Consider the following 26,271-nt stretch of genomic DNA (forward strand, 5'->3'; position numbering starts at 1 on the left):
ATCACCACCACCATCATCATCACCACCATCACCACCAGCATCATCATCACCACCATCATCATCACCAGCACCATTATCACCACCATCATCATCACCAGCATCACCACCACCATGATCACCACCACCATCATCATCACCACCATCATCACCACCATCATCACCAGCACCATCATCACCAGCACCATCACCACCACCATCATCATCACCACCAGCATCATCATCACCACCAGCATCATCATCACCACCATCATCATCATCACCAGCACCATCACCACCACAACCACCATCATCACCACAACGATCATCATCACCACAACCACCATCATCACCACCATCACTATCACCATCATCATCACCACCACAACCATCATCATCACCAGCATCATCACCATCATCATCACCATCATCATCAGCACCATCATCATCATCACCATCATCATCATCACCACCATCACCACCACAACCATCATCATCATCACCACCACCACAACCATCATCATCACCACCATCATCATCACCACCAGCATCATCATGACCATCACCAGCATCATCACCATCATCATCGCCACCATTATCATCATCACCATCATTACTAACATCACCACCATCATCAAAACTACAACCATCATCATCACCACCAGTATCATCACCATCATCACCACCAGCATCATCACCACCACCATGATCACCATCATCACCACCATCATCATCACCACCACCATCACCTCCATCAGCATCAGCATCATCACCAAAATCATCAGCAGCATCATCATTACCCCCATCATCATCACCAGCATCATCATCACCACCATCATCACTACCATCATCACCAGCATCATCATCACCAGCATCATCATCACCAGCATCACCACTACCACCACCAAAATCATCAGCATCATCATTACCACCATCATCAGCACCATCACCAGCATCATCATCACCACCAGCATCATCATCACCATCATCACCAGCATCATCGTCATCACCATCACCAGCATCACCACCATCACCAGCATCATCACCACCATCATCATCACCATCATCATCACCACGATCACCAGCATCATCATCACCATCCATCATCACCACCATCACCAGCATCATCACCACCACCATCACCACCATCATCATCATCACCACCACCTTCATCACCACCATCACCAAAATCATCAGCATCATCATTACCACCATCATCACCATCACCACCATCGTGACCATCACCATCACCACCAAAATCATCATCATCATTACCACCATCATCAGAACCATCACCAGCATCATCACCAGCATCATCACCACCATCACCAGCATCATCATCATCACCATCCTCATCATCACCAGCATCATCACCAGCATCATCACCAGCATCATCACCAGCATCATCACCAGCATCATCACCACCACAACCATCATCATCATCATCATCACCACCACCACCACCATCATCATCACCATCATCATCATCAGCACCATCATCACCACCATCATCACCAGCATCACCACCACCATCACCAGCATCATCACCACCAGCATCATCACCACCATCATCATCACCACCATCATCATCATCACCAGCACCATCATCACCAGCACCATCATCACCAGCACCATCATCACCATCACCACCACCATCACTATCACCATCATCATCACCACCACAACCATCATCATCACCACCACAACCATCATCATCACCACCACCAGCATCATCATCACCAGCATCTTCATCACTATCACCAGCATCATCACCATCATCATCACCACCATTATCATCACTACCATCACCACCAGCATCATCATCACCACCATCATCGCCATCACCATCATTACTAACATCACCACCATCATCAAAACTACAACCATCATCATCACCACCAAAATCATCATCATCATTACCACCATCATCAGAACCATCACCAGCATCATCACCAGCATCATCACCACCATCACCATCATCACCAGCATCATCACCAGCATCATCACCAGCATCATCACCACCATCATCACCACCACAACCATCATCACCACCATCATCACCACCACCATCATCATCATCATCATCAGCACCACCATCATCACCACCAGCATCATCACCACCATCACCAAAATCATCAGCATCATCATCATTACCACCATCATCAGCACCATCACCAGCATCATCACCACCATCATCATCACTACCATCATCACCAGCATCATCATCACCAGCATCATCATCACCATCACCAGCATCATCATCACCACCATCACCAGCATCATCACCACCAAAATCATCATCATCATCATCATTACCACCATCACCAGCATCATCATCACCCCCATCATCACCAGCATCATCATCACCACCATCACCACCACCATCACCAGCATCATCACCAGCATCACCAGCATCATCACCATCATCATCACCACCATCACCAGCATCATCATCACCACCATCACCAGCATCATCATCACCACCAGCATCATCACCACCACCATCATCACCACCACCATCATCACCACCATCATCACCACCACCTTCATGACCACCATCACCATCATCATCACCACAACCATCATCATCACCACCACCAGCATCATCACCACCATCATGACCACCACCATCACCACCATCACCAAAATCATCATCATTAGCACCATCATCAGCATCATCACCACCACCATCATCACCACCACCATCACCAGCATCATCATCACCACCATCACCACCATCGTGACCACCACCATCATCACCATCACCACCAAAATCATCATCATCATTACCACCATCATCAGCATCATCACCACCATCACCAGCATCATCATCATCAGTATCATCACCACCTTAATCACCACCATCATCACCACCACAACCATCATCATCACCACCATCAGCATCATCACCACGATCATCACCACCATCATCACGACCACCATCATCACCAAAATCATCAGCATCATCATCATTACAACCATCATCAGCACCATCACCAGCATCATCATCACCACCATCATCATCACCAGCATCATCATCGCCACCATCAACATCACCACTATCATCACCATCACCACCACTCTCACCATCATCACTGCTGCATAATTTCAGTCCACACAAAAAGAACAATCTGTAAAAGAAATTAAGCTAAAGGATGTATTTGCACTCATTTGCAGTCACTATTCTCCCAGAATCTCCTGCTTGTTCAGTGTCTGCACAGAATTTACTCAGCTGAATTGCATTCTGGAAAGTGTCATCTATATGAAGGTAAAGTACAATCATCTGATGTCAGAAATGAAAATCTGCTGTCCTGAGTTATAAGAGGAAGAATTAGAGGTTAGGTGTAATAACTGCACAAATCTCCCATGTATTAAGCTCCACCAGCAGAATAGTGAGCGTAGCTCTGGGGAATAATACAGAATGTAACTCAGGATCAGTAATGTAATGTATGTACACAGTGACTGCACCAGCAGAATAGTGAGTGCAGCTCTGGGGTATAATACAGGATGTAACTCAGGATCAGTAATGTAATGTATGTACACAGTGACTGCACCAGCAGAATAGTGAGTGCAGCTCTGGGATATAATACAGGATGTAACTCAGGATCAGTAATGTAATGTATGTACACAGTGACTGCACCAGCAGAATAGTGAGTGCAGCTCTGGGATATAATGCAGGATGTAACTCAGGATCAGCAATGTAATGTATGTACACAGTGACTGCACCAGCAGAATAGTGAGTGCAGCTCTGGGGTATAATACAGGAGGTAAGTCATGATCAGTAATGTAATGTATGTACACAGTGATTGCACCAGCAAAATAGTGAGTGCAGCTCTGGAGTATAATACAGGATGTAACTCAGGATCAGTAATGTAATGTATGTACACAGTGACTGCACCAGCAGAATAGTGAGTGCAGCTCTGGAGTATAATACAGGAGGTAACTCAGGATCAGTAATGTAATGTATGTACACAGTGACTGCACCAGCAGAATAGTGAGTGCAGCTCCGGAGTATAAACAGGATGTAACTCAGGATCAGTAATGTAATGTATGTAAACAGTGACTGCACCAGCAGAACAGTGAGTGCAGCTCTGAGGTATAATACAGGAGGTAACTCAGGATCAGTAATGTAATGTATGTACACAGTGACCGCACCAGCAGAATAGTGAGTGCAGCTCTGGGGTATAATACAGCATGTAACTCAGGATCAGTAATGTAATGTATGTACACAGTGACTGCACCAGCAGAATAGTGAGTGCAGCTCTGGGGTATAATACAGGATGTAACTCAGGATCAGTAATGTAATGTATGTACACAGTGACTGCACCAGCAGAATAGTGAGTGCAGCTCTGGGATATAATACAGGATGTAACTCAGGATCAGTAATGTAATGTATGTACACAGTGACTGCACCAGCAGAATAGTGAGTGCAGCTCTGGCGTATAATACAGGATGTAACTCAGGATCAGTAATGTAATGTATGTACACAGTGACTGCACCAGCGGAATAGTGAGTGCAGCTCTGGGGTATAATACAGGAGGTAACTCAGGATCAGTAATGTATGTACACAGTGACTGCACCAGGAGAATAGTGAGTGCAGCTCTGGAGTATAATACAGGATGTAACTCAGGATCAGTAATGTAATGTATGTACACAGTGACTGCACCAGCAGAATAGTGAGTGCAGCTCTGGGGTATAATACAGGATGTAACTCAGGATCAGTAATGTAATGTATGTACACAGTGACTGCACCAGCAGAATAGTGAGTGCAGCTCTGGAGTATAATACAGGATGTAACTCAGGATCAGTAATGTAATGTATGTACACAGCGACTGCACCAGCAGAATAGTGAGTGCAGCTCTGGAGTATAATACAGGATGTAACTCAGGATCAGTAATGTAATGTATGTACACAGTGACTGCACCAGCAGAATAGTGAGTGCAGCTCTGCAGTATAATACAGGATGTAACTCAGGATCAGTAATGTAATATATATACACAGTGACTGAACCAGCAGAATAGTGAGTGCAGCTCTTGAGTATAATACAGGATGTAACTCAGGATCAGTAATGTAATATATATACACAGTGACTGAACCAGCAGAATAGTGAGTGCAGCTCTGGAGTATAGAACAAGAGAAGTAATGTAATTTTTGATCTGTAAATTGGAATTCCATTCATTATTCAGATTCTTGTTGCTGCATGTGAAGGGCTGTAAACTCTTCCATGCAGTTATATTACAGTTGGATATTAGCACATTATGTCAGATTTTAATACTGAATGCTGACTGTGTGAATATCGTGTCACTCAGAACATGAAAGGACATAACCTATGATCATTCTATGAGCGTACTACTTATCTCAGAGTAATACGCTCCTATGAATCCTCTGCAGCAGCGTCCCCCTCCTCCCCCAGTGATGAGAGAATCCCGCGCTTTCCTTCCTGCACTGTACATTTTACTAGTGATGAGTAATGAGGCCACTAGAACCTTTACATCTTGCTGATATTTGGCCCAATAATTGCCTTGTGGCTATAAATGGTTCATATCCGTAATATGCATGCCATTCCATGGACACGAAGCAAACACACGGTGCAAAAACCATGAAGTGCGTGGTAGAGGGCCGAGCGCCTGGACAGCCGCACATGAGCTTGTGCCCGGACTGGCACGGCTTGTCCGCTCGCTTACCTTTCACGTGTAGGATCGTATGATGTCTGAATGGGGAGTTTGGACGGGAGTCGCTGTGGGCGGAGCTGAAGCTGCCAGTGCGCGGGTATGGCCAGCGCGGCACACCGCTACACAACAACTCTGGCAAAGTGACGGGAAGGGGAGAGGAGCCGCGGAGAACGGACAGAAAATAACAAGAGGAGAGGAAAGAACAGAAAAAAAGCACAAAATAAGCAAAATAATGGAGGGCTCCAAAAATCTGGAGAAATGAAACGACAGTTAACAGAACAGAGCAGGAAACATTACAGGAACAGAAGGGTTAAAGCTGCAAAATCTGACACAGAAGAGCAAAACTGCAGACCCTGCCCGGGGCCCAGGACAGTCATTAGCGGGGCCCAGGAGAGTCATCAGCGGGGCCCAGGAGAGTCATCAGCGGTGAACAGGAGAGTCATCAGCGGGGCACAGGAGAGTCATCAGCGGGGCACAGGAGAGTCATCAGCGGGGCACAGGAGAGTCATCAACGGTGAACATTCGAGTTATCAGCGGGGCACAGGAGAGTCATCAGCGGGGAACAGGAGAGTCATCAGCGGTGAACAGGAGAGTCATCAGCGGTGAACAGGAGAGTCATCAGCGGGGCACAGGAGAGTCATCAGCGGGGCACAGGAGAGTCATCAGCGGGGGCACAGGAGAGTTATCAGCGGGGCCCAGGACAGTCATCCGAGGGGCACAGGAGAGTCATCAGCGGGGCCCAGGAGAGTCATCAGCCGGGCCCAGGAGAGTCATCAGAAGTAATCAGGAGAGTCATCAGCGGGGCACAGGAGAGTCATCAGCGGGGGCACAGGACAGTCACCAGCGGGGCCCAGGAGAGTCATCAGCGGTGAACAGGAGAGTCATCAGCGGTGAACAGGAGAGTTATCAGCGGGGGCACAGGAGAGTCATCAGTGGGGAACAGGAGAGTTATCAGCAGGGCACAGGACAGTCATCCGAGGGGCACAGGAGAGTCATCAGCGGGGCACAGGAGAGTCATCAGCGGGGCACAGGAGAGTCATCAGCGGGGCACAGGAGAGTCATCAGCGGGGCACAGGAGAGTCATCAGTGGGGAACAGGAGAGTTATCAGCGGGGCCCAGGAGTCATCAGCGGGGGCCCAGGAGAGTCATCAGCGGGGCCCAGGAGAGTCATCAGTGGGGGCACAGGAGAGTCATTAGCGGGGCCCAGGAGAGTCATCAGCGGGGGCACAGGACAGTCACCAGCGGGGCCCAGGAGAGTCATCAGCGGTGAACAGGAGAGTCATCAGCGGGGCACAGGAGAGCCATCAGCGGGGGCACAGGAGAGTCATCAGTGGGGCACAGGAGAGTCATCAGCGGGGCACAGGAGAGTCATCAGTGGGGCACAGGAGAGTCATCAGTGGGGGCACAGGACAGTCATCAGCGGGGAACAGGAGAGTTATCGGCGGGGCCCAGGAGTCATCAGCGGGGGCCCAGGAGAGTCATCAGCGGGGCCCAAGAGAGTCATCAGTGGGGGCACAGGAGAGTCATTAGCGGGGCCCAGGAGAGTCATCAGCGGGGGCCCAGGAGAGTCATCAGCAGGGCACAGGACAGTCATCAGCAGGGCACAGGGCAGTCATCAGCAGGGCACAGGAGAGTCATCAGCAGGGCACAGGAGAGTCATCAGCGGGGGCACAGGACAGTCATCAGCGGGGAACAGGAGAGTTATCAGCGGGGCCCAGGAGTCATCAGCGGGGGCCCAGGAGAGTCATCAGCGGGGCCCAAGAGAGTCATCAGTGGGGGCACAGGAGAGTCATTAGCGGGGCCCAGGAGAGTCATCAGCGGGGGCCCAGGAGAGTCATCAGCAGGGCACAGGACAGTCATCAGCAGGGCACAGGGCAGTCATCAGCAGGGCACAGGAGAGTCATCAGCAGGGCACAGGAGAGTCATCAGCGGGGGCACAGGACAGTCATCAGCGGGGAACAGGAGAGTTATCAGCGGGGCCCAGGAGTCATCAGCGGGGGCACAGGAGAGTCATCAGCGGGGAACAGGAGAGTTATCAGCGGGGCCCAGGAGTCATCAGCGGGGGCACAGGAGAGTCATCAGCGGGGAACAGGAAAGTTATCAGCGGGGCCCAGGAGAGTCATCAGTGGGGGCACAGGAGAGTCATTAGCGGGGCCCAGGAGAGTCATCAGCGGGGGCACAGGAGAGTCATCAGCGGGGGAACAGGAGAGTCATCAGTGGGCCACAGGACAGTCATCATTTGGCCACAAGAGAGTCATCAGCGGGGGCACAGGACCGTCATCAGCGGGGACACATGACAGTCATCAGCGGGGACACATGACAGTCATCAGCGGGGCACAGGACAGTCATCAGCGGGGACAGTAAACTCAATGGGGGCACAGGACAGTCATCAGCGGGGACACAGGACAATCATCAGCGGGGACACAGGGCAGTCATCAGCAGGGCACAGGAGAGTCATCAGCGGGGCACTGGACAGTCATCGGCGGGGGCACAGGACAGTCATCAGCGGGGACACAGGACAATCATCAGCGGGGCCCAGGACAGTCGTCAGCGGGGCCAGGACACTCGTCAGCGGGGCCCTGATCAGTTTGTAATATAAACTGTGCTGCTATATTGCTCCATTTTCATGTTCCTTGCTTACGCTGCACTACTACATGTCAGCATCCATCCTGTCCTGTAGGGGGCCCTGTATATTACACCTGTCAGCATCCATCCTGTCCTGTAGGGGGCGCTGTATATTACACCTGTCAGCATCCATCCTGTCCTGTAGGGGGCGCTTTATACTGCACCTGTCAGCATCCATCCTGTCCTGTAGGGGGGCGCTGTATACTACACATGTCAGCATCCATCCTGTCCTGTAGGGGGGCGCTGTACACTACACCTGTCAGCATCCATCCTGTCCTGTAGAGGGCGCTGTATATTAGACCTGTCAGCATCCATCCTGTCCTGTAGAGGGCGCTGTATATTAGACCTGTCAGCATCCATCCTGTCCTGTAGAGGGCGCTGTATATTAGACCTGTCAGCATCCATCCTGTCCTGTAGGGGGGCGCTGTATACTACACATGTCAGCATCCATCCTGTCCTGTAGGGGGGCGCTGTATACTACACATGTCAGCATCCATCCTGTCCTGTAGGGGGCGCTGTATATTACACCTGTCAGCATCCATCCTGTCCTGTAGGGGGCGCTGTATACACCTGTCAGCACCCATCCTGTCCTGTAGGGGGCGCTGTATATTACACCTGTCAGCATCCATCCTGTCCTGTAGGGGGCGCTGTATGCTACACCTGTCAGCATCCATCCTGTCCTGTAGGGGGCCCTGTATATTACACCTGTCAGCATCCATCCTGTCCTGTAGGGGGCGCTGTATATTACACCTGTCAGCATCCATCCTGTCCTGTAGGGGGCGCTTTATACTGCACCTGTCAGCATCCATCCTGTCCTGTAGGGGGGCGCTGTATACTACACATGTCAGCATCCATCCTGTCCTGTAGGGGGGCGCTGTACACTACACCTGTCAGCATCCATCCTGTCCTGTAGAGGGCGCTGTATATTAGACCTGTCAGCATCCATCCTGTCCTGTAGAGGGCGCTGTATATTAGACCTGTCAGCATCCATCCTGTCCTGTAGGGGGGCGCTGTATACTACACATGTCAGCATCCATCCTGTCCTGTAGGGGGGCGCTGTACACTACACCTGTCAGCATCCATCCTGTCCTGTAGGGGGCGCTGTATATTACACCTGTCAGCATCCATCCTGTCCTGTAGGGGGCGCTGTATACACCTGTCAGCACCCATCCTGTCCTGTAGGGGGCGCTGTATATTACACCTGTCAGCATCCATCCTGTCCTGTAGGGGGCGCTGTATGCTACACCTGTCAGCATCCATCCTGTCCTGTAGGAGGCGCTGTATACTACACCTGTCAGCATCCATCATGTCCTGTAGGGGGCGCTGTATATCACACCCGTCAGCATCCATCCTGTCCTGTAGGGGGCGCTGTATGCTACACCTGTCAGCATCCATCCTGTCCTGTAGGAGGCGCTGTATACTACACCTGTCAGCATCCATCCTGTCCTGTAGGGGGCGCTGTATATCACACCTGTCAGCATCCATCCTGTCCTGTAGGGGGCGCTTTATGCTACACCTGTCAGCATCCATCCTGTCCTGTAGGGGGCGCTGTATACTACACCTGTCAGCATCCATCCTGTCCTGTAGGAGGCGCTGTATACTACACCTGTCAGCATCCATCCTGTCCTGTAGGGGGTGCTGTATGCTACACCTGTCAGCATCCATCCTGTCCTGTAGGGGGCGCTTTATGCTACACTTGTCAGCATCCATCCTCTCCTGCAGGGGGCGCTATATACTACACCTGTCAGCATCCATCCTGTCCTGTAGGGGGCGCTGTATACTACACCTGTCAGCATCCATCCTGTCCTGTAGGAGGCACTGTATACTACACCTGTCAGCATCCATCCTGTCCTGTAGAAGGCGCTGTATATTACACCTGTCAGCATTCATCCTGTCCTGTAGGGGGCGCTGTATACTACACCTGTCAGCATCCATCCTGTCCTGTAGGGGGCGCTGTATATTACACGTCAGCATCCATCCTGTCCTGTAGGGGGCGCTGTATACTACACCTGTCAGCATTCATCCTGTCCTGTAGGGGGCGCTGTATACTACACCTGTCAGCATCCATCCTGTCCTGTAGGGGGCGCTGTATACTACACCTGTCAGCATCCATCCTGTCCTGTAGGGGGCGCTGTATATTACACGTCAGCATCCATCCTGTCCTGTAGGGGGCGCTGTATACTACACCTGTCAGCATCCGTCCTGTCCTGTAGGGGGCGCTGTATATTACACCTGTCAGCATCCATCCTGTCCTGTAGGGGGCGCTGTATGCTACACCTGTCAGCATCCATCCTGTCCTGTAGGGGGCGCTGTATACTACCTGTCAGCATCCATCCTGTCCTGTAGGGGGCGCTGTATATTACACCTGTCAGCATCCATCCTGTCCTGTAGGGGGCGCTGTATATTACACCTGTCAGCATCCATCCTGTCCTGTAGGGGGCGCTGTATACTACCTGTCAGCATCCATCCTGTCCTGTAGGGGGCGCTGTATATTATACCTGTCAGCATCCATCCTGTCCTGTAGGGGGCGCTGTATATTACACCTGTCAGCATCCATCCTGTCCTGCAGGGGGCGCTGTATATTACACCTGTCAGCATCCATCCTGTCCTGCAGGGGGCGCTGTATACTACACCTGTCAGCATCCATCCTGTCCTGCAGGGGGCGCTGTATACTACACCTGTCAGCATCCATCCTGTCCTGTAGGGGGCGCTGTATACACCTGTCAGCATCCATCCTGTCCTGTAGGGGGCGCTGTATACACCTGTCAGCATCCATCCTGTCCTGTAGGGGGCGCTGTATACACCTGTCAGCATCCATCCTGTCCTGTAGGGGGCGCTGTATACACCTGTCAGCATCCATCCTGTCCTGTAGAAGGCGCTGTATTTTACACCTGTCAGCATCCATCCTGTCCTGTAGGGGGCGCTGTATGCTACACCTGTCAGGATCCATCCTGTCCTGTAGGGGGCACTGTATACTACACCTGTCAGCATCCATCCTGTCCTGTAGGGGGCGCTGTATGCTACACCTGTCAGCATCCATCCTGTCCTGTAGGGGGGCGCTGTATGCTACACCTGTCAGCATCCATCCTGTCCTGTAGGGGGCGCTGTATACTACACCTGTCAGCATCCATCCTGTCCTGTAGGGGGCGCTGTATATTACACCTGTCAGCATCCATCCTGTCCTGTAGGGGGCGCTGTATGCTACACCTGTCAGCATCCATCCTGTCCTGCAGGGGGCGCTGTATACTACACCTGTCAGCATCCATCCTGTCCTGTAGGGGGCGCTGTATATTACACCTGTCAGCATCCATCCTGTCCTGTAGGGGGCGCTGTATGCTACACCTGTCAGCATCCATCCTGTCCTGTAGGGGGCGCTGTATACTACACCTGTCAGCATCCATCCTGTCCTGTAGGGGGCGCTGTATACTACACCTGTCAGCATCCATCCTGTCCTGTAGGGGGCGCTGTATATTACACCTGTCAGCATCCATCCTGTCCTGTAGGGGGCGCTGTATGCTACACCTGTCAGGATCCATCCTGTCCTGTAGGGGGCGCTGTATACTACACCTGTCAGCATCCATCCTGTTCTGTAGGGGGCGCTGTATGCTACACCTGTCAGCATCCATCCTGTCCTGTAGGGGGCGCTGTATGCTACACCTGTCAGCATCCATCCTGTCCTGTAGGGGGCGCTGTATACTACACCTGTCAGCATCCATCCTGTCCTGTAGGAGGCGCTGTATACTACACCTGTCAGCATCCATCCTGTCCTGTAGGGGGCGATGTATATTACACCTGTCAGCATCTATCCTGTCCTGTAGGGGGCGCTGTATATTAGACCTGTCAGCATCCACCCTGTCCTGTAGGGGGCGCTGTATGCTACACCTGTCAGCATCCATCCTGTCCTGTAGGAGGCGCTGTATACTACACCTGTCAGCATTCATCCTGTCCTGTAGGGGGCGCTGTATACTACACCTGTCAGCATCCATCCTGTCCTGTAGGGGGCGCTGTATACTACACCTGTCAGCATCCATCCTGTCCTGTAGGGGGCGCTGAGCTGTTTCTTATACATAAATATATATACAGTAACTACTACTCCCATTATGGAGAAGAGGAATAGTAGGTTTCTGCTTTAGGCCTGCAGGAGTCTTTGGATGGATTCAGTCTTTCCACCATAACCTGCTGGGCGTTGTAGTTCTCCACTATTCAACCACTGCGATGACTCAGTATGTGGAAGCAATGTTACAAATGCCTATCACTGACGGTGCACTAGATGGCGCTCTAACACCACATAACACTACGATCCCGCTGCATCGCTGTCTGAGGCTCGGCCGTTCTCCGCGGTCGGGGGGGCTTCTGTCTGCTCCAGTCTGGGCACATAGGGAAGATGGACGCTCACCGTCATATATGCGCCTGATCTCTGAGGGTCCGAGTGTACGATAAACCCCACACACATGAACCCCCCATACAGAGCGGATCTTACCGGGTCTGTGGAAGTGCTGCGGGGATCGGGAGACGGTGGGGGTGTAGTTATGGCGGCTGTAGACGGGGGAGTTGATGGATCCTTGGCTAGTAGATCTCTGAATAATCCGTTCCCGTCCGTCCTGATAGCCCTAGAAATGGCAGAGAACAAGAAGGTCACAGGGGTAAATGCTCCCAGCTTTCTAGGACCCCTGAATGGCAGCCCCAGGTCAGGATCACTGCACGTGTGCAAGCAGCTTGAGGTCCAGTCCACGCAGCTACTTTATTCTAGGTCCCCATGACAACACTTCTTGTACCACATGGCCGTCTCTCTCTAATAGATCTGATGTGGACGGAGGGTCACAAGTCTGAAGAAGGTGAAGAAGTGTTGTCATAGGGACATATGATTAGTAGGTATCAGTACTAGTGAAAAGGGAGATATTGTGATCGCGGGTAAGAGAGCGACCAGCCCTCCATCACATCACTCTGCAGGCGTCGTCACAATGTGTCAGTAAAGCCTCCAATGTAGCACTCACCTCAGCGGAAGGCGTCGGAGACAAAGTCCGGGGAGACTGTAACACAAAGGACATTGTGACAACATCATCGGGGTCCGGGGGACGCAACAGACGAGGCAGAAGATCAGAAGGAAAGGGTTAATCCACACAGCAGAGCTGGAGGCGGCACAGGTTAATAAAGGCAGCTACCACCACACAAACTGTAATACACGACACGGACACGAGATGGCGCTGCAGTCAGTCTCTGGCCTGTGACGAATTTCGTGTCTTTGTGTCAGTCACGTTCTCAGTTTTCCTGTTATTTGGTACTAAAGAGTCCAGGGAATTAGAAGTGGCAGATTCTGGACCCCAGAGGACCCCCGATGCCGGCATCACTGGCCCACTATGTGAAGGACTTCCCATTATTCCAGAAGGTTCCAGAGCGTCATGTGCCAGTGTAGCGGCTGCGGGGGGCACAGGGCAGATAGATCCCGGGCGCCTGCTCCTCTGCCATCCTGGTCAGGTGAGAAAAAATATCCAAAGTCTCTTCATTCAGGGGATCGTTCTGTTCTGCTGCTGACAGAAAGTTCTGTCCACAGAACCCAGCGGGTCAAAGCGTGGATGGCACGGTGGTCTGATGTCAGCGCGGTGGTCAGATGTCAGCGTGGTGGTCTGATGTCAGTGCGGTGGTCAGATGTCAGTGTGGTGGTTTGATGTCAGCATGGTGGTCTGATGTCAGCGCGGTGGTCAGATGTCAGTGTGGTGGTCTGATGTCAGTGCGGTGGTCAGATGTCAGCACGGTGGTCTAATGTCAGCGTGGTGGTCTGATGTCAGTGCGGTGGTCAGATGTCAGCACGGTGGTCTAATGTCAGCGTGGTAGTCTGATGTCAGTGCGGTGGTCAGATGTCAGCACGGTGGTCTAATGTCAGCGTGGTGGTCTGATGTCAGTGCGGTGGTCAGATGTCAGCACGGTGGTCTAATGTCAGCGTGGTGGTCTGATGTCAGTGCGGTGGTCAGATGTCAGCACGGTGGTCTAATGTCAGCATGGTGGTCTGATGTCAGCGCGGTGGTCTGATGTCGGCGCGTTGGTTTGATGTCAGCATGGTGGTCTGATGTCAGCATGGTGGTCTGATGTCAGCGCGGTGGTCAGATGTCAGCACGGTGGTCTGATGTCAGTGCGGTGGTCAGATGTCAGCACGGTGGTCTAATGTCAGCGTGGTGGTCTGATGTCAGTGCGGTGGTCAGATGTCAGCATGGTGGTCTGATGTCAGCGCGGTGGTCAGATGTCAGCACGGTGGTCTGATGTCAGTGCGGTGGTCAGATGTCAGCACGGTGGTCTAATGTCAGCGTGGTGGTCTGATGTCAGTGCGGTGGTCAGATGTCAGCACGGTGGTCTAATGTCAGCGTGGTGGTCTGATGTCAGTGCGGTGGTCAGATGTCAGCACGGTGGTCTAATGTCAGCATGGTGGTCTGATGTCAGCGCGGTGGTCTGATGTCGGCGCGTTGGTTTGATGTCAGCATGGTGGTCTGATGTCAGCATGGTGGTCTGATGTCGGCGCGGTGGTCTGATGTCGGCGCGGTGGTCTGATGTCGGCGCGTTGGTTTGATGTCAGCATGGTGGTTTGATGTCAGCATGGTGGTCTGATGTCGGCGCGGTGGTCTGATGTCGGCGCGTTGGTTTGATGTCAGCATGGTGGTTTGATGTCAGCATGGTGGTCTGATGTCAGCATGGTGGTCTGATGTCAGCGCGGTGGTCTGATGTCGGCGCGTTGGTTTGATGTCAGCATGGTGGTTTGATGTCAGCATGGTGGTCTGATGTCGGCGCGGTGGTCTGATGTCGGCGCGTTGGTTTGATGTCAGCATGGTGGTTTGATGTCATCATGGTGGTCTGATGTCGGTGCGGTGGTCTGATGTCGGCACGTTGGTTTGATGTCAGCATGGTGGTTTGATGTCAGCATGGTGGTCTGATGTTGGCACGGTGGTCTGATATCAGCGTGGTGGTCTGATGTCAGTGTGGTGGTTTGATGTCAGCATGGTGGTCTGATGTCAGCGCGGTGGTCTGATATCGGTGCGGTGGTCAGATGTCAGCATGGTGGTCTGATGTCAGCGCGGTGGTCTGATGTCGGCGCGGTGGTCTGATGTCAGCACGGTGGTCTAATGTCAGCGTGGAGGTCAGATGTCAGTGCGGTGGTCTGATGTCAGTACGGAGGTCTGATGTCGGTGCGGTGGTCTGATGTCAGCACGGTGGTCTAATGTCAGCGTGGAGGTCAGATGTCGGTGCGGTGGTCTGATGTCAGTACGGTGGTCTGATGTCGGTGCGGTGGTCTGATGTCAGAGTGGAGGTCAGATGTCAGCACGGTGGTCTAATGTCAGCTGTTGTGACTTCTGTCGTCAAGCTCCCTCCTGTGGTCATGAGTGGTACTTCGGCTGGTTCTGTCTATGAGCTTCCTCTGGTGGATGTGAGTGGGGCTGCGGCTTCTGAGTTTCCTTCCTCAGGTGACGAGGTTAAGTCGTTAGGTGCTGCTCTATTTAACTCCACCTAGTTCTTTGTTCCTGGCCTCCAGTCAATGTTCCAGTATTGGTCTTGCTCTCTCCTGGATCGTGCTTGTGGCCTGTCTGCCCTGCATAAGCTAAGTTCTGCTTGTGTTATTTTTGTTTGCTATTTTTTCTGTCCAGCTTGCTATATTGGTTTGTCTTGCTTGCTGGAAGCTCTGGGACGCAGAGGAAGCACCTCCGTACCGTTAGTCGGTTCGGAGGGTCTTTTTGCGCCCTCTGCGTGGTTGTATGTAGGTTTTTGTGCTGACCGCAAAGCTATCTTTCCTATCCTCGGTCTAGTTAGTAAGTCGGGCCTCACTTTGCTAAAATCTATTTCATCTCTGTGTTTGTGTTTTCATCTTTGCTCACAGTCATTATATGTGGGGGGCTGCCTTTTCCTTTGGGGAATTTCTCTGAGGCAAGGTAGGCTTATTTTTCTATCTTCAGGGCTAGCTAGTTTTTCAGGTTGTGCCCGAGGCGCCTAGGTCTGGTCAGGAGCGCTCCACGGCTACCTCTAGTGTGGTGTGATAGGATTAGGGATTGCGGTCAGCTGAGTTCCCACGTCTCAGAGCTCGTCCTATGTTATTAGCAACTATCAGGTCATTTTCTGTGCTCGTAACCACCAGGTCCATTGTGGTTCTGAATCACCTGTTCATAACAGTACTGGAGGCCCAAAGTACTAATGCTTCTCAATAGAGGGAAAAGAGAAGTTCTGAGACCATTTTTTTTTCTTTGCACTGTGTTTTGTCTTTCTTTTCCCCTTTACATCAGGGTGGTTCAGAACACAGGTGTAGACATGGACATTCAAGGTCTGTCCTCTTTGATGGATAATCTCACTATAAGTGTTCAGAACATTCAAGATTTAGTGGTTCAGAATCCTATGTTAGAACCTAAAATTCCTATTCCTGAGTTATTTTCTGGAGATAGAGCTAAGTTTCTGAATTTCAAAAATAATTGTAAACTATTTCTGGCTTTGAAACCCCGCTCCTCTGGTGACCCAGTTCAACAAGTTAAGATCATTATTTCTTTATTACGTGGTGACCCTCAAGACTGGGCATTTTCCCTTGCGCCAGGAGATCCTGCATTAAGTAATATCGATGCGTTTCTTCTGGCGCTCGGGTTGCTTTATGATGAACCTAATTCAGTGGATCAGGCAGAGAAAATCTTGCTGGCTCTGTGTCAGGGTCAGGATGAGGTAGAGGTATATTGTCAGCAATTTAGGAAGTGGTCTGTGCTCACTCAATGGAATGAATGTGCTCTGGCAGCAATTTTCAGAAAGGGTCTCTCTGAAGCCCTTAAGGATGTCATGGTGGGATTTCCTATGCCTGCTGGTCTGAATGAGTCTATGTCTTTGGCCATTCAGATCGATCGATGCTTGCGTGAGTGTAAAACTGTGCACCATTTGGCGGTATTACCTGAGCATAAACCTGAGCCTATGCAATGTGATAGGACTTTGACCAGAGCTGAACGGCATGGGCTGTGTTTTTACTGTGGTGATTCCACTCATGTTATCTCTGATTGTCCTAAGCGCATTAAGCGTTTCGCTAGGTGTGCCACCATTGGTACGGTACAGTCGAAATTTCTTTTGTCCGTTACTTTGATCTGCTCTTTGTCATCCTTTTCTGTCATTGCATTTGTGGATTCAGGCGCTGCCCTGAATTTGATGGACTCGGAGTTTGCTAGGCGCTGTGGGTTTTTCTTGGAGCCCTTGCAGCATCCTATTCCATTGAGAGGAATTGATGCTACGCCTTTGGCCAAGAATAAGACTCAATACTGGACCCAACTGACCATGTGCATGGCTCCTGCGCATCAGGAAGATATTCGCTTTTTGGTGTTGCAGAATCTGCATGATGTGGTCGTGTTGGGGTTGCCATGGCTACAAGTCCATAACCCAGTATTGGATTGGAAATCAATGTCTGTGTCCAGCTGGGGTTGTCAGGGGGTACATGGTAATGTTCCATTTCTGTCTATTTCATCATCCACCCCTTCTGAGGTCCCAGAGTTCTTGTCAGATTACCGGGATGTATTTGATGAGCCCAAGTCCAGTGCCCTACCTCCGCATAGGGATTGCGATTGTGCTATCGATTTGATTCCTGGTAGTAAGTTTCCTAAAGGTCGACTGTTTAATTTGTCTGTACCTGAGCACGCCGCTATGCGTAGTTACGTAAAGGAATCTTTGGAGAAGGGTCATATTCGCCCCTCGTCGTCACCATTGGGGGCAGGGTTCTTTTTTGTGGCCAAGAAGGATGGTTCGTTGAGACCTTGTATTGATTACCGCCTTCTAAATAAAATCACAGTCAAATTTCAGTACCCCTTGCCGCTGCTGTCTGATTTGTTTGCTCGGATTAAGGGGGCTAGTTGGTTCACCAAGATAGATCTTCGTGGTGCGTATAATCTTGTGCGTATTAAACAGGGCGATGAATGGAAAACAGCATTTAATACGCCCGAGGGCCATTTTGAGTACCTGGTTATGCCATTCAGGCTTTCTAATGCTCCATCAGTGTTTCAGTCCTTTATGCATGACATCTTCCGAGAGTACCTGGATAAATTCCTGATTGTGTATTTGGATGATATTTTGGTCTTTTCGGATGATTGGGAGTCTCATGTGAAGCAGGTCAGAATGGTGTTTCAGGTCCTGCGTGTGAATTCTTTGTTTGTGAAGGGGTCAAAGTGTCTCTTTGGAGTTCAGAAGGTTTCATTTTTGGGTTTCATTTTTTCCCCTTCTACTATCGAGATGGACCCTGTTAAAGTTCAGGCCATTTATGATTGGACTCAGCCGACATCTCTGAAGAGTCTGCAAAAGTTCCTGGGCTTTGCTAATTTTTATCGTCGCTTCATCTGTAATTTTTCTAGTATTGCTAAACCATTGACCGATTTGACCAAGAAGGGTGCTGATGTGGTCAATTGGTCTTCTGCTGCTGTGGAAGCTTTTCAAGAGTTGAAGCGTCGTTTTTCTTCTGCCCCTGTGTTGTGCCAGCCAGATGTTTCGCTCCCGTTCCAGGTCGAGGTTGATGCTTCTGAGATTGGAGCAGGGGCGGTTTTGTCGCAGAGAAGTTCTGATTGCTCGGTGATGAAACCATGCGCTTTCTTTTCCAGGAAGTTTTCGCCTGCTGAGCGTAATTATGATGTTGGCAATCGAGAGTTGCTGGCCATGAAGTGGGCATTCGAGGAGTGGCGTCATTGGCTTGAAGGAGCTAAGCATCACGTGGTGGTCTTGACTGATCACAAGAACTTGACTTATCTCGAGTCTGCCAAACGGTTGAATCCTAGACAGGCTCGTTGGTCGATGTTTTTCTCCCGTTTTGACTTTGTGGTTTCGTACCTTCCGGGCTCTAAAAATGTGAAGGCGGATGCCCTGTCTAGGAGTTTTGTGCCCGATTCTCCGGGTTTGCCTGAGCCGGCGGGTATTCTCAAAGAGGGGGTAATTTTGTCTGCCATCTCCCCTGATTTGCGGCGGGTGCTGCAAAAATTTCAGGCTGATAGACCTGACCGTTGCCCAGCGGAGAAACTGTTTGTTCCTGATAAATGGACGAGTAGAGTTATCTCTGAGGTTCATTGTTCGGTGTTGGCTGGTCATCCTGGAATCTTTGGTACCAGAGATTTGGTGGCTAGATCCTTTTGGTGGTCGTCTCTGTCACGGGATGTGCGTTCGTTTGTGCAGTCCTGTGGGATTTGTGCTCGGGCTAAGCCCTGCTGTTCTCGTGCCAGTGGGTTGCTTTTGCCCTTGCCAGTCCCGAAGAGGCCCTGGACACATATCTCTATGGATTTTATTTCGGATCTCCCCGTCTCTCAAAAAATGTCGGTCATTTGGGTGGTTTGTGATCGCTTCTCTAAGATGGTCCATTTGGTACCCTTGTCTAAATTGCCTTCCTCCTCTGATTTGGTGCCATTGTTCTTCCAGCATGTGGTTTGTTTACATGGCATTCCGGAGAACATCATTTCTGACAGAGGTTCCTAGTTTTTTCAAGGTTTTGGCGAGCCTTTTGTGCTAGGATGGGCATTGATTTGTCTTTTTCCTCGGCTTTCCATCCTCAGACAAATGGCCAGACTGAACGAACCAATCAGACCTTGGAAACATATCTGAGATACTTTGTTTCTGCTGATCAGGATGATTGGGTGTCCTTTTTGCCTTTGGCTGAGTTCGCCCTTAATAATCGGGCCAGCTCGGCTACTTTGGTTTCGCCGTTTTTCTGCAATTCTGGTTTCCATCCTCGTTTCTCTTCAGGGCAGGTTGAGTCTTCGGACTGTCCTGGTGTGGATACTGTGGTGGATAGGTTGCAGCAGATTTGGACTTATGTAGTGGACAATTTGACCTGGTCTCAGGAGAAGGCTCAATGTTTCGCTAACCGCAGGCGCTGTGTGGGTCCCCGACTTCGTGTTGGGGATTTGGTTTAAGTTGTCATCTCGTTATATTCCTATGAAGGTTTCCTCTCCTAAGTTTAAGCCTCGTTTCATTGGTCCGTATAGGATTTCTGAGGTTCTTAATCCTGTGCCTTTTCGTTTGACCCTTCCAGCTTCTTTTTCCATCCATAACGTATTCCATTGGTCATTGTTGCGGAGATACGTGGCACCTGTGGTTCCATCCGTTGATCCTCCTGCCCCGGTTTTGGTTGAGGGAGAGTTGGAGTATATAGTGGAGAAAATTTTGGATTCTCGTATTTCGAGACGGAAACTCCAGTACCTGGTTAAGTGGAAGGGTTATGGTCAGGAAGATAATTCCTGGGTCTTTGCCTCTGATGTTCATGCTGCCGATCTGGTTCGTGCCTTTCATTTGGCTCATCCTGGTCGGCCTGGGGGCTCTGGTGAGGGTTCGGTGACCCCTCCTCAAGGGGGGGGTACTGTTGTGAATTCTGTGGTCAAGCTCCCTCCTGTGGTCATGAGTGGTACTTCGGCTGGTTCTGTCTATGAGCTTCCTCTGGTGGATGTAAGTGGGGCTGCGGCTTCTGAGTTTCCTTCCTCAGGTGACGAGGTTAAGTCGTTAGGTGCTGCTCTATTTAACTCCACCTAGTTCTTTGTTCCTGGCCTCCAGTCAATGTTCCAGTATTGGTCTTGCTCTCTCCTGGATCGTGCTTGTGGCCTGTCTGCCCTGCATAAGCTAAGTTCTGCTTGTGTTATTTTTGTTTGCTATTTTTTCTGTCCAGCTTGCTATATTGGTTTGTCTTGCTTGCTGGAAGCTCTGGGACGCAGAGGAAGCACCTCCGTACCGTTAGTCGGTGCGGAGGGTCTTTTTGCGCCCTCTGCGTGGTTGTTTGTAGGTTTTTGTGCTGACCGCAAAGCTATCTTTCCTATCCTCGGTCTATTTAGTAAGTCGGGCCTCACTTTGCTAAAATCTATTTCATCTCTGTGTTTGTGTTTTCATCTTTGCTCACAGTCATTATATGTGGGGGGCTGCCTTTTCCTTTGGGGAATTTCTCTGAGGCAAGGTAGGCTTATTTTTTTATCTTCAGGGCTAGCTAGTTTCTCAGGCTGTGCCCGAGGCGCCTAGGTCTGGTCAGGAGCGCTCCACGGCTACCTCTAGTGTGGTGTGATAGGATTAGGGATTGCGGTCAGCAGAGTTCCCACGTCTCAGAGCTTGTCCTATGTGATTAGCAACTATCAGGTCATTTTCTGTGCTCGTAACCACCAGGTCCATTGTGGTTCTGAATCACCTGTTCATAACAGTCAGCGTGGAGGTCAGATGTCAGTGCGGTGGTCTGATGTCAGTACGGTGGTCTGATGTCGGTGCGGTGGTCTGATGTCAGAGTGGAGGTCAGATGTCAGCACGGTGGTCTAATGTCAGCGTGGAGGTCTGATGTCAGTGCGGTGGTCAGATGTCAGTACGGTGGTCTGATGTCGGTGCGGTGGTCTAATGTCAGCGTGGAGGTCAGATGTCAGCACGGTGGTCTAATGTCAGCGTGGTGGTCTGATGTTGGCGCGGTGGTCTGATGTCAGCCTGGTGGTCTGATGTCAGATGTCAGCGCGGTGGTCTGATGTCAGCGTGGAGGTCTGATGTCGGTGCGGTGGTCTGATGTCAGCGTGGAGGTCTGATGTCGGTGCGGTGGTCTGATGTCAGCGTGGAGGTCAGATGTCAGCGTGGAGGTCTGATGTCGGCATGGTGGTCTGATTTCGGAGTGGTGGTCTGATGCCGACGCGGTGGTCAAAGGTCGGTGCGATTATCAAAGGTCAGCGCGGTGGTCAAAAGTCGGCGCGGTGGAAAATGTGACGTGAATGGTCTTGTCAATAATTCTAGCACCGTTTTGTGTAGACAGCTCCATTGCAGATCTGTTTGCAGAGTTTCTGGCTACAAACAAGTCGTATCCTGCAGTTATACCGTCATCTACCACCAATACACCCGCAGGTAAGGCTGCACTCTAATGCATGAACACTGCGAAGATCAGTAGCAATGGACAGGATAGGCTGTGTTCACACTTTGCAGTGGCGCCTACAATTTTCCAACCTTGCGAATTGCATTGCTTTTACTTCGATTTTGGAAAATTCTCTAGAAAAAAAAAGGCGACGTGGCAGCCAGGTGTGAACAGAGCCTGAAGGCGGCTGGTGTGACTGCGGCTGAATCCGTGCATCCATGTGCGGCATACAGAGGAGCGTGTTATACAGAGAGCAGACTACACCACCGGGGATGGAGGAGACCGAAAAACACCCGGAAACAATAAGAAAAGTCCCACCAAGAAGTGCCGAGAAAAGCATAGTCAGGGAGCCCCCGTATATAGTGCTCAGACCCCAGAATCACAATTGTGGCTCCTTTAAGGGCGAGATCAGCGGCGCCCTGACTTACTCGCTCATTCAGGACTGAGGAGCGGTGACTCCGGGGGCTCAGCGACTGCGGACAAGAGTCAGTGAGGTCATTAGTAACAGCACTCACTGATACATCTCAAGATTACTGTCTGGTGGAACTACACGTCCCAGCACACCCGGTACGGTTATAGAGCTCCTGGGAATTGCAGTTCCACAGCTGTGTCCTCACCTCGGCCATGCTCTGCCTCTCGTCATATGTGGATGTATGGAAGGTCTCGTAGGTGATGAGGTCCGGCCGCTCGATGTCGTAGATGGCTTTCACTTTGGGGATGGCGGCGAGGTCCTTGTAGTCCAGGATCTCATCGTCCACTTTAGCCTGAGGTCAGAGTGAGAATAATGTCAGGAGGCACAAGACCCCGATACATTGGGGCAATTACTGACCCCTGACTGGGGATTCAGACAGCGAGGGAGGCTGCAGGGGGCAATCAGTGAGCTCCCGACCTGTGACCCCGTCCCCAAGTCTGTGCAGGGGGGGCTTACATTTATAGGGGTCACAAATGTTCCTTATCTGACTGTGATGAGACCATGGCGGCTTTGTTGGTAAAGTCACCGCGCAGATTTCCTTCCTAATTGCTACGTTGTAATCACGCAGGTAAATCCAGAAGTGTACAGTGAAGCATGCGGATTTACTGCGTCTAATGAACGGCTGTGGGTGAGACCAGCGTCTACCTGCAGATAATGGACATGCTGAGGCTTGTAGTCCCACACTGCGGGGGAGTATACACAGTGTCAGATAGAAGCACAGCGGGCACAGGACTTATAGAAATCCATCCACTGTGCGTCTAATGAACGGCTGTGGGTGAGACCAGCGACTACCTGCAGATAATGGACATGCTGGGGCTTGTAGTCCCACACCGCGGGGGAGTATACACAGTGTCAGATAGAAGCACAGCGGGCACAGGACTTATAGAAATCCATCCACTGTGCGTCTAATGAACGGCTGTGGGTGAGACCAGCAACTACCTGCAGATAATGGACATGCTGGGGCTTGTAGTCCCACACCAGGGGGGGAGTATACACAGCGTCAGATAGAAGCACAGCGAGCGCAGGACTTATAGAAATCCATCCACTGTGCGTCTAATGAACGGCTGTGGGTGAGACCAGCAACTACCTGCAGATAATGGACATGCTGGGGCTTGTAGTCCCACACCGCGGGGGGGGGAGTATACACAGTGTCAGATAGAAGCACAGCGGGCACAGGACTTATAGAAATCCATCCACTGTGCGTCTAATGAACGGCTGTGGGTGAGACCAGCAACTACCTGCAGATAATGGACATGCTGGGGCTTGTAGTCCCACACCGCGGGGGAGTATACACAGTGTCAGATAGAAGCACAGCGGGCACAGGACTTATAGAAATCCATCCACTGTGCGTCTAATGAACGGCTGTGGGTGAGACCAGCGTCTACCTGCAGATAATGGACATGCTGGGGCTTGTAGTCCCACACTGCGGGGGAGTATACACAGTGTCAGATAGAAGCACAGCGGGCACAGGACTTATAGAAATCCATCCACTGTGCGTCTAATGAACGGCTGTGGGTGAGACCAGCAACTACCTGCAGATAATGGACATGCTGGGGCTTGTAGTCCCACACCGCGGGGGGGGGGGAGTATACACAGTGTCAGATAGAAGCACAGCGGGCACAGGACTTATAGAAATCCATCCACTGTGTGTCTAATGAACGGCTGTGGGTGAGACCAGCAACTACCTGCAGATAATGGACATGCTGGGGCTTGTAGTCCCACACCGCGGGGGAGTATACACAGTGTCAGATAGAAGCACAGCGGACACAGGACTTATAGAAATCCATCCACTGTGTGTCTAATGAACGGCTGTGGGTGAGGCCAGCGACTACCTGCAGATAATGGACATGCTGGGGCTTGTAGTCCCACACCGCGGGGGAGTATACACAGTGTCAGATAGAAGCACAGCGGGCACAGGACTTATAGAAATCCATCCACTGTGCGTCTAATGAACGGCTGTGGGTGAGGCCAGCGACTACCTGCAGATAATGGACATGCTGGGGCTTGTAGTCCCACACCACGGGGGAGTGTACACAGCGTCAGATAGAAGCACAGCGGGCACAGGACTTATAGAAATCCATCCACTGTGCGTCTAATGTAGAACGCAGCGCAGGCGAGCTGTGCCCACACCGCCGCTATTCCGGATCATGGCCACGCACCTTTATGATCTTCAAGTGCTCACAGCTGGGAAGTTGCTACAATTGTATCAGTCTAGAGAAAACACAAAACCCACTAAACCCAGGTGAAGGGATCGGATCTACTCACACAGATGGTGTGGGCCGGCGAGCCCGTGATACTGGATCCGGGCCGGGAATAGACGCTCTCAGATGAAGACCTTGTGAGCTGAAACACAAGAAACAAAAAGATCCGTCATGGTACCGGCCATGTTTACACGTCGCATTTTTGCTGCGTTTTTTCTGCAGGAAAACCTGCTCTCATTAGTAAAGAAGCTGCTTACAAAATGCACATTGTGCTGCGTTTATATCCGGTACATTTGTCTCTTGTGTCTTATGCTGATAAAGTTTAGTGCATAAAAAACGCACTGCAAATTCCTTAGGTGTTTGCACCTAAATCGCCATTTGCTGACGCCTGCGCTTTTTTATGCATTTTTGCACTCACTCATTAAGAAGTGACGTTCTGCAGCTTCACAAATCAGTCACAAAACAAAACCCCACGTGTGCACGAGATTTCTACAATCTCAGAGCTTTTGGTGGTAAAATGCTCTCAAAATTTGCATTAAAAAACCACAACAAAAACGCAACGTGTGAACATGGACTAAGGGAACAAAATGCCGACGTGTAGCCGCATCCCCCCGTCCGCACAGGAGAAGGGACACGTAAATGCCCCTCAATATAAGTAACCAAAGACCCCCAGAAAGGGCACAGCGCAAGACAAGGTGGGCACATTACAGGGGGATGTAGTGTACACCAACACGAGGGGCTCATTACAGGAGGATGTAGTGTACACCAACAAGAGGGGCTCATTACAGGGGGACGTAGTGTACACCAACAAGAGGGGCTCATTACAGGGGGGATGTAGTGTACACCAACAAGAGGGGCTCATTACAGGGGGGATGTAGTGTACACCAACAAGAGGGGCTCATTACAGGGGGGATGTAGTGTACACCAACAAGAGGGGCTCATTACAGGGGGGATGTAGTGTACACCAACAAGAGGGGCTCATTACAGGGGGACGTAGTGTACACCAACAAGAGGAGCTCATTACAGGGGGGATGTAGTGTACACCAACAAGAGGGGCTCATTACAGGGGGATGTAGTGTACACCAACAAGAGGGGCTCATTACAGGGGGGATGTAGTGTACACCAACAAGAGGGGCTCATTACAGGGGGGATGTAGTGTACACCAACACGAGGGGCTCATTACAGGGGGACGTAGTGTACACCAACAAGAGGGGCTCATTACAGGGGGGATGTAGTGTACACCAACAAGAGGGGCTCATTACAGGGGGATGTAGTGTACACCAACAAGAGGGGCTCATTACAGGGGGGATGTAGTGTACACCAACAAGAGGGGCTCATTACAGGGGGGATGTAGTGTACACCAACACGAGGGGCTCATTACAGGGGGATCTAGTGTACACCAACAAGAGGGGCTCATTACAGGGGGACGTAGTGTACACCAACAAGAGGGGCTCATTACAGGGGGACGTAGTGTACACCAACAAGAGGGGCTCA

General features: G+C 51.0%; 1 protein-coding gene across 16 annotated transcripts in view; it reads right to left on the reverse strand.

The window, feature by feature from the left end:
• Positions 1-26,271, reverse strand: part of ABLIM1 (actin binding LIM protein 1) — a 330,044-nt gene that overhangs the window by 38,335 nt on the left and 265,438 nt on the right. For 10 of the 16 annotated variants that reach the window (XM_069754375.1, XM_069754382.1, XM_069754380.1 and 7 more), the window contains 4 exons: positions 24,842-24,919; positions 22,722-22,868; positions 13,268-13,303; positions 12,754-12,883 (listed from right to left, as the gene is read on the reverse strand). In XM_069754375.1, the coding sequence (XP_069610476.1) occupies positions 12,754-12,883; positions 13,268-13,303; positions 22,722-22,868; positions 24,842-24,919 (391 nt within the window). Of the gene's footprint in view, positions 1-12,753; positions 12,884-13,267; positions 13,304-22,532; positions 22,578-22,721; positions 22,869-24,841; positions 24,920-26,271 lie in introns of all 16 variants that reach the window. The other 6 variants (XM_069754366.1, XM_069754372.1, XM_069754364.1 and 3 more) reach the window with 1 other exon arrangement.

This window comes from Ranitomeya imitator, chromosome 2 (assembly GCF_032444005.1).
Source record: "Ranitomeya imitator isolate aRanImi1 chromosome 2, aRanImi1.pri, whole genome shotgun sequence".
Classification (NCBI taxonomy): Eukaryota; Metazoa; Chordata; class Amphibia; order Anura; family Dendrobatidae; genus Ranitomeya; species Ranitomeya imitator.